We start from the raw sequence: 13,857 nt of genomic DNA on the forward strand, positions 1-13,857 counted from the left end.
CCTTATTGCTCTCTACAACTACCTTAAGGGAGGTTGTAGCCAGGTGGGGGCTAGTCTCTTCTCCCAAGCAACCAGCACCAGAACAAGAGGACACAGTCTCAAGCTGCACCAGGGGAGGTTTATACTGGATGTTAGGAAGAAATTCTTCATAGAGTAATTGCCCATTGGAATGGGCTGCCTGGGTAAGTGGTGGAGTCATCATCACTGGAGGTGGTTACAAGGAGACTTGATGGGGTGCTTGGTGCCATGGTTTAGTTGATCAGATGGTGTTGGATGATGGGTTGGACATGATGATCTTTAAGGTCTCTTCCAAGTTTATTCTATTCTATTATTTTATACAAATGAACTGTAACAATCTTGAATTCCCTACACTGGCAGGAAAATTTGTGATAATGAATTCTTACCTACCTTACCTCATAGTCCACAATAATCATGGTACTTCTTTGGTAGAGAATTTAACAAAACACATTGTAAAAATCATGTTCCACTCAGACAAATCTTTATTATAAGCAGAGTAGTTTACTATGCATGTCTAAAAACAAAGTGAATTTTAAAATAAGATTTCCTACTGGAGTTAGCATCTGGACTTCAGAAATGGGGAATAAAGACTGAGTGTACCACTTGCCCTTTGCAAAGCTGGTCTTCAGAGCACAGAGAAAGTTTTAACAGAAGTAGTTGCTGTCTTTAGTTTTTTGATCACTTTTTAAAAAACAATTTCACTTCAGACTTCTATACTAGCACAAAGCTGACTTCTCTGCAACCTCTTAGACTTGTTCAGTGCTTATGTCCCACCTGGGTGGGAGCAGCTTAGAGTTTTCCTTTGGAACAAGTAGGTGATGCTGGATGAAAGCAAGGGTAATTCTCTCAGCATGCTGTTCAGAAGCAGGTCTCAAGAGATGAAATCAGCTGAAGAAATCGATCATCTAGAGGTTGGTCCAATGCTGCTCAGTGTTTAAAACTGCTCTGCTTCTCCCACTTGACCTGGGAAGCAGGTGTGCAGTGTTCAGTGTAGGTCCAGTACTGCACTGTTGCTCAGCTGCATGCACGCAGGCTGCAGAGACAGCTATGCCCATCACAGGAGACCCTTGCTTACCAGGGTACAGTTCTGACTGTAAGTTATGAGGAAGCCTCATGGGTGGAAAGAATGGCAGAAAGGCTGCAGACCTCGTTTTATGTTGGGATTTCAGTCTCCTAGGCAAAGCTGCTGTCTTTCAAAACAGCAAGCTTGGTCCTCTACATCCTCCAACTGGCAAAGCTATGATCCAGCTCCTGCCTCTCCCTCCTCCACACTACTATTGTCCCTGGGAATTTTAGTATTTCACAAAACCCTGTATACATTGTTCTCTTCCAAAAGTTTTTGGTTGGGTTTGGGGTTTTTTTTGTTGTTATTTTGGTTGTTTTTTTGTGGGTTTCCCCCGCCCCAGAGATGGGAGGGGTGGCTATAAATGTTTCCTCATCTTTCAAGCTCACTTTTGCTTTATCACGCACTATACTTGGAGCTGGCAAATGGCAAAGTTTGTTCAGCTTTTAGAGATCAGTAGCTAAGACTAGGCTCTTGAAACAGGGCAATTTGTACAGGCAATAATTATGCTCCCTCTGCCAGTATTGTGCTCTTTCTTGTAATGGATTTAAGTACTCTTTCCCACTATCAATGACTAATTTCAAGGTTTTTCAGGCTCTCAGTCAAGACACTGACAAGCTACTCAGGCTGTGAATTTGGGTGACAAGAGCAGATGGAAGGGAAAAAAAAATAATAAAAAAGAAATCTACATTCCTCCAGATTTAAGGAGACCAGTTCAACATGGGGCAGGCCAGCACTGTCTTACTGAGAACAAATCTGAAGGCAAGCTGCCCATTAACACCACACAAGTTCCCAGGAATGGCAGTGACACCACCTCTTTAAGGACTAATGCTGCTTTTTGTGAATTTTAAAAGGGATAAGAATTAGCAAAAAAAATAGAGAAGTTCTCTACCAATTACTAGAGGAACAGTCCCAGCTTCCAAAAAACTGTTATGCAAGACTAGCTGCAACACAAAAATCACAGTATTAACCACTTCCTTGTTAAAAGAGGAAAAAAAAAAAAGGGGGAGGCAGCCATGGGAAAAATAAATTAATTCACTTTATGTACAATCTATATTAGCAAGATGAAGTAACAAAGGGCATGAACTCATTCCTTTTCAGGTTACCATAATACACAGGGATAACATGTAAGACTTGTAGCATAAAGTGTGATAGGTGGTGTCAGTTGTGGTTTGTGTTTGTTTTTTCATTTGGGGGCTTTGCTTTGTCTTATTTTGTTGTTTGCTTGGCTTTGCTAAACCTCAGTGGCTCCCTTTAGTCTTACAATGGAGGGGTATTTCCCACAAAGCAAATGAATGCGCTTACCTAGGTAGTCACAGACAATGTAAAACACTAATTCAGCATTTAATTTTTTCTCATTCAGCGCTTTATCTTTTGCTTACATCCCTCCCCAGGAGCAATCCAAAGGCAAGCATGCAGAATCCACATTCTCTCTTCTTAATGTCAGCTTACAAATACTGCAAAGCATCTATTATCTTATATGTCTTCTAAAGTAACTTCTTGTCTTTTTGAAAGGCTGATGTACTTCATATGGATCTAAAAGTGGATTTGTAGCTGTCAAACAATCCATCTGGTTTCTAAAACCAAACAGACATTGTCTTTAGCTTACTGTCTTCTATAGGAATTGCAAAATAAAATATTTGACTTTGAAGCAGACCCAGATGCAATGAAGCATGGAGAAGTAGAAAACATTTGCAACATTACTGGCATCATGACACAACGTTCTGTGTATGACTTTGGGCACTGAAGTTAGAACATCATGTCATCCAGTCCATCCTCCATAAATTTCTTGTAAATTGCCATAAACTTTGCAACAAATGCTTCCAGATGATAAATGGCTTTGCTGCCCAGTTGCAAGCGGTGTTCATAGAAGGCTGCCATCTGTGCAACTTCTCCTTTCAGCTGGCCATCACAGTTATGTAAAAGTTCTGACAGGAGGCCCTAGAAAAAGAAAACAGTGGACAGAATTTGAAAAACTACATATTCTTTTGTTAAGAGGGTAACCTAATTTCTCTGAAAATAGCCAAACTATGACCCATAGTTCACTCAAGAATCCAACAGAAAAGAACACTTCAGAATCATTACAGCACCTATTTGGCACAACTAGATTCACAGACCCATGTCTCTTTAGAACTTTCAGGGTAAGTTCCTCATGTCAAAAGAGATGTTATCTATTGTGTTCTTAGAAGGGGGAAAAAAAAAAATAATAGTCATATACTGGAACTACTTATGCCTTACTAAAGAAAATTAATTAGCCTTGTCTCCAAATACTATAACAGCTTCTGCATGCAGGCATGTAGGCCTGAAGAGAATTTTTACCAAGATAGAAAGTTCATTAAAATCATTTACTTTGTATCTCAACAGTATCAAGCACAAAGAGTAACAACATTAATAAATGAATTTTGAATAAGCCCTTTCCTTGATGCATATTTCTGATTATGTACATACTTATGCACAGACAAACAAGACACTACAACAATACCTCAATCATCACAAAAAAAAAACCCTCAAAAATGCATTATATTAGATCTGAGACAGTAGACTGCAAATCCATCTCTATTGCAACAGCCAGGATTAGGTGAGAAGTACTTTTAGACCATTTCAACTTTATGAAGAGGGAGTGGGTAGAGAACATCCACCTCTGGTCTAACAATAAGAGTTCTCAAACAGGGCAATGAAGAATGCACTAAGCTACCATAAGAGAGGAAGGTTAAACCAATTGATTTTTTTGGTCTAACTACCAAATCTGTCAGAAAGCAGAAATCAATTAAAGTGAAAAAAGTTTATTATCTTGCTATTATGCAAGGTGGCACAGTCCACCTATGGTAAGTTGCAAATGTTAGCTTTAATTTTTGTTCTGCTCTCATTCTCTTCAGCATCCTTTCATCCTGCCCCAAATAATAAAAAAACCCAAACCACCAAGCACGTCCCATTTGCCAGGTTTTTTTCCTCCCAAGATGCCTTTGACAAGGCCTGCTGGCCTAGCACCTTTCAGCAAACCCCTCCACTAGTACATAGCAGAACTTTTAACAACAAAACTGCTACAAAAGAGAACAAACCATATCAAAGTTAGTCCATAAAATATGTCTAGGCTTCAATACAGAAACTGGCTTGAGCAGTCTTCAGAAAGACAAAGTATGACCTCCATTGTTTTCACTCAGCTATGAAGCTGCTATTGTGTTATCACAGAACAAGTATTAGTAAACTATTCAAGGCTGTAAACAAGGAAGCCTGCACAAAAATTAACTAGACATTTACATTTTCTGAATAAGAGAACAGATTTTTTCTGACCCCCAAAATCTACACAACTCAAACTCCTCATGCCTAAATATACTTTGGCATGAACCTAGGCAAACAGTTCAGTATTTCAACATGAATGCTATGTATCATTATTTGCAGGAAAAAGATCTTTAGTTCCTGCTTCTGAGCAATAACTACCTTGGTGACACCAGTGAAAGAAACACAACAGAAAAGTATTTTCCAGTCATTCATGTCTGCTTGGAAAGGACATGGCTTTACATCAGTATTTGGATGATTTGGGATGTTTTGGCGTGTTTGGTTGTTTTTAAAGCTCAAATTCGGACTGTCATAGAATTACTGTGCTAGATAGCTAACCTTCATTATAATCTCAGGTGGAATGCAGTGTGTCAGGAGTTCATAAAGTCGTCCACGGACTTCTAGAAGCCTGTTGGAAAGATACCATGCAATATCAGAAGTATGTCCCCAAAGTACACAGGTGGATTTTTGTTAGTTGTGAAATACACTGCAGGAAAAAGTTAACCCATGCAAAATGTTGGGGTTTTTTCCCCTGTGTCATTACAAATCCAAAAGCACTGCACAAGTCAGTTTCAACTCAAATACTGCATATCATCTTTCATTCAGAACAGTAAGATAAGCTACATATATTCTAGTTATGACAGTCTAAATTAATCTAGAGGCTGCAAGACTATTAGAATTTCTCAGTCTTGTCTCCCTTTAATTCCTCTTCATATTTAAATTATTATTCATGCTTAAGATTAGCGAGAAAAGACACCACAAAACTGATTAGGACCACAAAATTAACTTAGGATTTTTCTCATCTTTGTTTACAAGAGACAGTAAGGTGATTGGGTGGCAGAAAGTGACACAGTTATCAGTTCTCAACTTTTGGTATAAGGAAGTCAGAGGCCACAAGCATTTAAATTAAGTACAAGAATGTAAGTTATATTTAATGTAGTATATGGACAGACTAAAAAAGATCAGGATATGTATATAAATCCTAATGTGACGATTTCTCATTTCCAAAGGTGCATTATGCCAAAGATGGAGAAACAGAAGCCTTAAACAAACCACAAACCCCAACATCTCTCTCCCCACAAAAAACTGCAAACCAACATAATAAAAAAAAAGAAAAATCCCATCCTAGCACAAGATGTAGATAAGCTTATGTTCATTTTTGATTACAAAGCTTCAAGAGAGAAAAATCAACATTTGCTTCAATTTCCAAAGCTCACTCAGCCTCCTCTGGTAATTCTAAAGCTAAATTCCTCCAGCTGCAAAGTACCAGCTACAGCAGAAATGCCAGAAAAATCATATAGAACCTAAGTAAAGATGCCATATTTTTATTTTTATTTTAAGGTTTGAGAGCACACCAAAACCGTAATTCATAGCTACAAGCAATTAAATTCACTTACCTTTGTGGTGTCTGTTGACCAACAATAGCATTTGCAGTTTCCCTCAGATAAACTTCCCAGTCTATCTCAGGAATTTCTTGATCAGCAGCAAAAGGATACCTACATAATAATAATAATAATACCTTTTTTAAAACTGGAAACAAATTGTCCTATTCTAACAAGGCCTCAGAAGTAAGTTCATTTATGTGCCAGAGCGTATAATTTGTATTAATTTTTAGCAATGACTTACTGCTGTACTCTGCAGGATTCACACATAAGTAGTGCTTTTCGAAGATTCCTGCCAGACTTCTCTGCAATCCTTTGAGCCAGCTCTGGAGGAAGAGTCAGGCCTTCTTTCTTACACACACTGGACAAGACTTGGCAGATCTAGACAGAAAACAGCAGGAAGTGCAACACTTAGCAAACACAGATTCTCCTGTTCAAAACGCTTCTGGAATACAGATGGACCAGTCTTTTAGAAGAAATTCTTGACAAGTTACCCACCACAAAGGAAAACTAGGTCACTTTTGGAAATAAAGTATTTCATAAGTCCACAGTAAGAACTTATCTATTAAGAAGCGTTAAAATAACTTCTTTTTGCTTCTGTTTCAACATACATCTTCAATGCTGGGAGCAGGCACTCGTACAGCCAGGCATCTGCTTTGAATAGGTCCTATAATTTTTGACATTGAGTTGCAGCACAGGATCAGCCTGCAGGTCGCCATGTACTTCTCCATTGTTCGTCGCAAGGCATGCTGAGCATCTTTAGTGAGTTTGTCCACTTCTGTTAACAGCACCACTGAAAAGGATTAAAAAATAGTGGGTTTCTTGATTAATATCAAATCTTTCTAAGAAAATTAATACTTTGACATACAAGCAATAATACCAAAATAAATGATACAAGCAGAAAAAGGCAGCATGGTTCCACAGGCAGGAAAATAAAGATTAAGACGACCTGTGTGCCTTTTTGACTGTATAATGTTCTGCTCCTTCACCTTTTATGTTCATTTCCTTGGGGCCTGTAACACTTCAGTGCCAAGAAATAATCCAGGTAGGTAAAAGCTTCCACTTTGATAATTAGCACAGTAACTCTTTAAAGGAATTTCAGTAAAAAATTTCGGAGGACTCAAGCTCTCAACACATTTTGTATTTAAAAGCCAATGTCTTCACAGAAAAAAGTAGAGGAAATCTGCTTTATTACTGCAGCTGCAGCACCTTTCCCTTGTCTTTTCAAGGAAAAAAAAAAAAAAAAAAGGCAAAAACCAGCTTATTTAAAAAGCACTTCAGAACAATCAGAAGACACCCAACATGAAGCAATTAACCTAACCAGCTACTTTCTGCAGGTTCCTCCATAGGCAACTCCTAGATGCTATTTTCAGTACTCTGAATGGTTCTGCAGGCACAAGTCAGCCCATCACTCTGCTTCCATTTCTCTGCTGGTTATATATGCAGCTTATGGAGACCAGCCAGCTTATCAGACACTTCAAGGTGCATGGTATGACTGCAGCTATAAAGACATGTGCATCAAGAACTGGTAGAGCAAATCAGCATCTAACAACTTAGATGAAATACAGTATTTCCTGAAAACAGTGATGAAAAATGAGACAAAGTACTAAAATCCATGACTATTTTCAGCTAATTTCTGCTCTACTCTGTCAAGTATCCCCTCTATCCTTCAATCACTTGTTATACAGTTCTGATTTTGCTTGCAATTTAATCATGGAGAGGAAAAATAACCCAGCTGGAGCAACATGGGTCTTGGAAAACTCAATAAAGGCCTTCTTCATTTGTTACCCACTGTTCTTCCATACACTACAGATAAAATGCTTCTAAACTTTCTAAGACAGCTCATGTCCCCAAATGCTACAAATTAGTGGTGAACACCTAACTTATACAAAATATTGTTTGCCATAGGGTAATCCTGCCCCTCAATTCAATATTAAGTCTCAGTAGCTCATAAATCAGCTGCTACTGTAGATCATTAAACTAAGCTACAGTGCATTTCAGTGGAAGATTTGGGAAAATGACAGCAGGAATCCAAGCTCCCTCTGCCCAGCAACATTCAAGTATACCCAGTTCTCCTAAGAAACCAACACAAGAGACAACCTCAAACTGAGTTTTAACTACTCAAGATATTTTCACAGGGGAGGGAAAATGGGAGGTGGTTTAATTTTGGAAAGATTCATGTATGCCCTCATGCAATGTGCAGGTATGAACTAAACAGTCAGCAGAAATCTCTGATAAACAAATTTTATAAGTACTTTGGTTTTCACTGGTTTTACTCACCTTTAAAATCTCGTTGAGTACTTGTCTCAAGCTGTTGGGATTGTGCTACCGTCTTCAAGAGCTCCTGAATTACTACGCGGTCACTGTTTCCTGCATCACTGTACCAGGAGTTTGAATAAAATTTTATGTGGCATATAAATATAAATCCTCCTAAGTAACCCCTTGGTAAACTGACTAAACAAGAGTAATGAAAGAATTCAGCAGGTGTTGGGATTAGGATTCAGATCAACATATATATTTTCTTGGAAGTTACCTTCCCAATAACAGAAAAAGTAACTCAAAGCTCATGCTGGCAGAGCTGGATTAGTAGAACTGTGTTGGGAAGTAGTGCAAACATTGTCAAATGCTTTATTAACTCTCTAAACTCTTAATAAATTCCTATAGACCTTATTTTTCTGGATTGAAATATCTAAACTTTAGTTACTTATAATTCAGGCACATAATGTGGACATTTTTATCCATTATGGGAAGAAAAAGTAAGTCTAACCACATAATAATAATAAATCAAAGGATTGATGTAAATGCATGGGTTTTTTCAGTGAAAATTAGGTATCATCTAGTGAACAACCTACACAAGTAATGTAAATTTATAAGACAGTGGAGTTAGTAGGAAGAGACAGATACTATTACAGCACATCTGGTTAACTTCTTCCTCTTAGAAGGCAGGAAAACTTGGCAAAATACTATGTTTCCTTTCTGCCTCTTCTCCTCACTATACCCTAGAGCAGCACTGCACAGCTTTTTCAGTCCCCAGGTTAGTAGCTCAGCTAGCTTGACTCACACTGAAAAACCACTGGGGACTGACTGCAAACGCAGAAAAAAAAAGAGGGAGAAAACGCTCTTTAGCGTCCCCAGACTATCACCTTCGCAGAGGCAGCAGTAGCTTTGCAGTATTTCACTGGCAAGCAAATAAAAACTACATTTGTTTGTCTTGCTGTAGCCACCACTCAACCAGACTTCCCCAATTTTTGCCAAGGGGAAAGCAGCAGAACAGTCAAAATTGTATTAGCTCCACCATTCACAATCTGCTCAATAGGCTATGCTGACTGACTGTGGAAATCTGTCCTTCAGCAAGGGAGGAGACCTCTGATTGCAATGAAAAAAAAAAAAGGGGGAAAAAAAAAGGAAAAAAGAAACAAGCCAGTTCTACATATGAGCTAGGTCAGGTTTCAAAATAGTTTCCTAATGCTTAAATTATTCTCTGCAGTATCAGAGAACCCATTTATAATGTTGTAGTGGAAGATTATTCCTGCATCCACACAATGAAAACAATGAACAAAAGGCAGTCACCACATGATTATTTTATTGTTCCTTATTCTTTCATTACCTACTTACTCAGGAAAACCCATTTTAAAGCATCTACCCAAGCTAGTCAAGTGGCCAGCAGGTAACACTTTGGAATTAGGACAATATTCTTCTTTTAGAGGAAATGTACAGTTCTATCTAATAAAGTTCAATGTCTGCAGAGACCTTCCCAGAAATTACTCTCCTTTCTCTGTTAGCCATTTGCTATGTTCCATGTTACTCAAGATGCACAACATGGAGGTACTTAAAACATGTAAATGTGGTACTTAGGGACATGGTTTATTAGTGATCTTGGCAGTGCCAGGTTAGCAGTTGGGCTTGATTTTAAAGGTCTTTTCCAACCTGAACAATTCTGATTTTAGATTTTACAGTTTCACAGTATTACAATTTGATCAACCTCCAGATTGTAGCACAGCACATGCAGGATCATGCTCTGGTCAGACATTAACATGACAATTGGTTGATCGCTTAAAGACTATGAATCAATACATTAATTACAGCAACCAACACAGCAGTTCTACACTGTATGCTTCAAGCTAAGAGTACTCTAGAGAGTAGGAGAGGAAGTATTACTAGCATTAAGCTATCAGAGCAGAAGACTGAATGGTCACACATTTTGTATCACCAAAATGACAAATTCAGAGAGCTAATGGCCAGTAAAAGTCTCAGTTTTAGTTATTTGGCTCTGTATTAGAATACCAGCAGATATTCACTAATCAATACAGAGAATAGCTTTGTCTTATAATTGCAACCCAGACAAAGCCAACATAACCAAAGCTGTCTAGGGCACAATGACATTTATTCTCATGTCATTTAAAGCAATAATAAAGGGCTTCAGGTAAATACAAGTATTTACTTTGGGTCACTGAATTATCACCAGCAATTTCACAACTGTCAAAGAAGAAATACAGTACACTATTATAGCTTCTGTCATTTAAATCAATGTATGACCTCGCTCATGACAGGATTCCCCATATTTGGTGGTGATGTTCTTTCCCATGCTCTAAACTTTTTGTTTGAAGAGTTACTGGGTAAACCTTGCTTACTTTCAAATCACATTATTTTTGTATTTATGAAAAAACTAATGTAATGGGGGGTACTGGTTCCAATAAAAGTTGTCAACTTCAACTTAAATGGTTAAATATACAGATCTAGAAGTGTTACTGTTACCTAGTCAGCATACTTATGTGGCTGAACAAAACATCACTGCCTTTAGTATACAGCACTCCAAATTTCTGTTCATTCACAGCTGTTCAATTAAAAAAAATCTTCTCCCTGATCCCAAAACCAAAAACCATAATGTAATTTTCTCAGGAAATAAATTGGGCAATCAGGACATTATACATCCAGGTTGAAAACACTTGCAATACGATCAGCTGCATATATTTGAAGTGGGACATTTTTACTGTATACTTACCTTGGGTTAACTTCAAGGTGATAGTTACTTGCAATGGTGCTAATTTCAATTTTCTTTTTAGAAGGTGCCTGAGTAGAAAGTAAGCAGATTCAATTTGAAAAATGTGTTCTAAAAATCTGATTTTAAAATGATTGTATAGATTACAACAGGCTAGGTTACAGGCAACCCAAAAGTCTCAAAACAAGTGCTGAGACACTAGACTTGCATATCACCTACCACCAACCCCACCTACAAAGGAAAAGTACCAACACAGCTTCCAGCTAGTAAAATAATAACAGTAATTATTATTATAGTAACACATAATACATATTTTACTGCATACTCCAGTTCCTGAGGTTTTGTAACAAGAATTTTTACTATTGGAATTAGCCATTCAAAAATAGGTGATACTTCGTCCCTTCAAAGAAAAGCTTTGGAGAAAAAGGACTCTTGAGAAGTCTGAAGAGGCTGTTTATTTCTCTTGGCAAAGGATTTCAAGAAAATACTAGTATTTATATCACAGTTGAATTTGGGTCTGAAGAGTTAACTATCCTACATTTCTCTCATCCAATTCAAATATTGTACTTGTCCCAAGAATTAAAAAGTAAGCATTAAATACCAAGCTTTATTGAAAAGTAGGTTAAGTCCTTTTGTAACAAGCATTTTGAAAGGAGAACATAAACTTTTAATCATAAAAAATTAAATGCCTAAGGCCAAAGCACATATAATTGAAGTTCATTTTTGCTAATGCTAAAATTGTCACTGAGAAGGAGAAGATCAGTTATAACCTGAATACATGCAAAAAGCAGTGCTAATAACTTTTAGAACAAGGGCTATTTTACAAATTAAATTGTATACATCCAATTGAGAGTTAGTCTATCACAACACATGCTACTGTCCAAACTGACCTCTAAAACAACCAACAAACTAACCCCCACAAACCAAACAAAAATAAACCAACCAGTGACAGAAGACAAAACCTTGCCCAAATCCTCCCAGTCATGAAGTCCTACGGAACTAGAACATCGCACAAAAGTACTTCTTCATGCAGACAAATTAGTCTGATTAATTAAAAGAACTTGGAAATACTGAGTTCAAAATAATTTGAGACTTAAATAAAGGCACCAAAAACAGAAATATATCAGTATATAAATATCCACATCACTTGGGAGCAGATGGGAAATTGAATGTTTTTACCGTTATACTCTGATGCTCGATCCTTAGTTTTTCCACTCCTGCACCATATAATTCCCTTAACAAACACATTATTCTTGTCTTCTTTCCAGCTCCTGATGGTCCATACACCAACAGATGAGGGAAATCACCACACTGAACCTGAACACAAAGCAACAGAATTATTTAGCTACAACAACATTATTTCCCTTAAAAGACAGTATTTATCCTTCCATTCTCACCTAAATTTACATGAAATTACTTTGCCAGCTCAGTCACAATTGATGAATTCCTTTCCTCTAGTGATATTTCCTACAGAACACTGTATTTTTCTGAAGGCCACATATAATTCACTTAACTCCAAAACTCACCATTCAAAAAACCCTAAAAAACCCCTAAACTCAACAAAATTTACATGGTTTCTAGAGTGACAGTTGCAATAAACACACAGCAAAAAGGACTGAACCAAAGCTTAAAGCAGATACACATGCATTAAATAATTACATATGTATCTCTACATAATTACTTTGATGTTTCATTTACAAGCCTTACATATTTTATTTAAATCCTTTGTCCATATTCAAATTAAGTCAGGAGTTTGTTTCTTGAAAAGCTTAAAAGCATGACCCGGAGAACAAATGACCAAATCTCACAGCCAGAACAGAAAGTGAAAAGCTGGGAAAGTGCATCGATCCAGTGGGCTAATGAAGAGAAGTCAGCAAATCTGGCAGGGGAAGCAGTCCTTTAACATCCAAACATTTACATGTTCCTGCCTTTTGTTCCCAGCTGCTCACCTCAAAAAAAAACCAAACCTAACTTTAAGTAAACAGAATATGCCCGCCTCCCATAGGTCCTGATCGTTCCTATCCAGCATCAGCAGGAAGCACAGATGCACAACACCCCTAAAAAAGTTACGCTGCCAATTTCCTCACAACCTCTTCCCAGGCGATAAGGCCATGACCCGAGCAGGGCACGACGCCCGCGGCTCACTTGCCTCCGGTCGCGCCTGGCAGGGAAGACCACCCTCAGGCTAAGGCCTGCACCGAGAAGCTCATCCCCTGCAGACCCGCATAGGCTGCTTTGAGGCCCACAGAAACTCGACTGCTGGAGCACAAAACCACAGAATCACTACAGTTGGAAAGACCCTTAAGATCATCAAGTCCAACAGTCAACCAAACAGCACCATGGCCACTAAAACATGTCTTTAAGTATCCACACTGCGGGGACGGGCCCGCCGGCGGCCTCCACGGCTGGAGGCAGCACCGGGCACAGCCCGCCAAGGAGGCCATCGAAAGGCGACGAGCGGGTCTCGACACCCCCTCACCAGGTTGCGGAGCTGCGCCGCCTGCTCGCGGTGATAGTCCAGCTTGCCGAGGGAGCCAGGCCGGTACTTGTCCACCCACAGGCTCATGGTGGTTGAAAAGCGCGCGCCGCCCGTCGCAACTCCGGCCCGTACCGGCGGGAGGAGACGCAGCTACGGCGGCCGCCAAGGGACAAACTGCATTTGGTCCACGGAGGTAGAGGAAACGCGCTGCTGCTCTGCCCCTGGCGGCTGCCGGCGCGCGCAGGCAGTGAAACGCGGCTCTAGAGTACTCCACCCGGCAGGGCGCGCGGTGTGCGCGGTTCCCGCCAGCTGTAGGGGTTTTCCCTTCCCAAGTGACAGCCCTTCCCTCTGTGCTCCGGCAGCCTGTGTGTGTGAAGCTGCAAGCTCCTGCTGCTGATGCCGGGGGCAGCAGCTGCTCCGCGTTTGCTGGCAGCTGGCCCTGTGTGTACAGGGGACTGCTGGTGAAACTCCGTCATGGTGCTGGAGGTGCACCCAGCAGGGACAGGTCACACCAGGCTGGGCAGTGCTAGTGCCAGAGCTGGGGACTGCTGTCACCCACTTTATGGCACCAGATCTCCAGGTGTATGTGGCAAAATCATTTGGTTTATTAAACATTTGCAGATGTATCATGCAAATGATG

The 13,857-nt window shown here is 39.4% G+C and overlaps 1 protein-coding gene across 2 annotated transcripts; it reads right to left on the reverse strand.

The window, feature by feature from the left end:
• Positions 1-2,255: 2,255 nt before the first annotated feature.
• RFC3 (replication factor C subunit 3) lies at positions 2,256-13,375 on the reverse strand. Of its 2 annotated transcripts, none has more exons than XM_054164772.1 (9): positions 13,218-13,375; positions 11,918-12,055; positions 10,742-10,809; positions 8,020-8,117; positions 6,351-6,532; positions 5,984-6,120; positions 5,755-5,853; positions 4,697-4,766; positions 2,256-3,022 (listed from the first exon to the last, which is right to left on the reverse strand). In XM_054164772.1, exons 1-9 carry the CDS (start codon positions 13,302-13,304, stop codon positions 2,831-2,833), a joined length of 1,071 nt encoding a protein of 356 aa, XP_054020747.1. In that variant the 5' UTR covers positions 13,305-13,375; the 3' UTR covers positions 2,256-2,830. The 2 variants fall into 2 exon arrangements, with proteins under 2 accessions (XP_054020747.1, XP_054020748.1); XM_054164773.1 differs by lacking the exon at positions 13,218-13,375 and adding an exon at positions 12,855-12,962.
• Between the last annotated feature and the right edge of the window lie 482 nt (positions 13,376-13,857).

Source organism: Dryobates pubescens, chromosome 10, assembly GCF_014839835.1.
Source record: "Dryobates pubescens isolate bDryPub1 chromosome 10, bDryPub1.pri, whole genome shotgun sequence".
Classification (NCBI taxonomy): Eukaryota; Metazoa; Chordata; class Aves; order Piciformes; family Picidae; genus Dryobates; species Dryobates pubescens.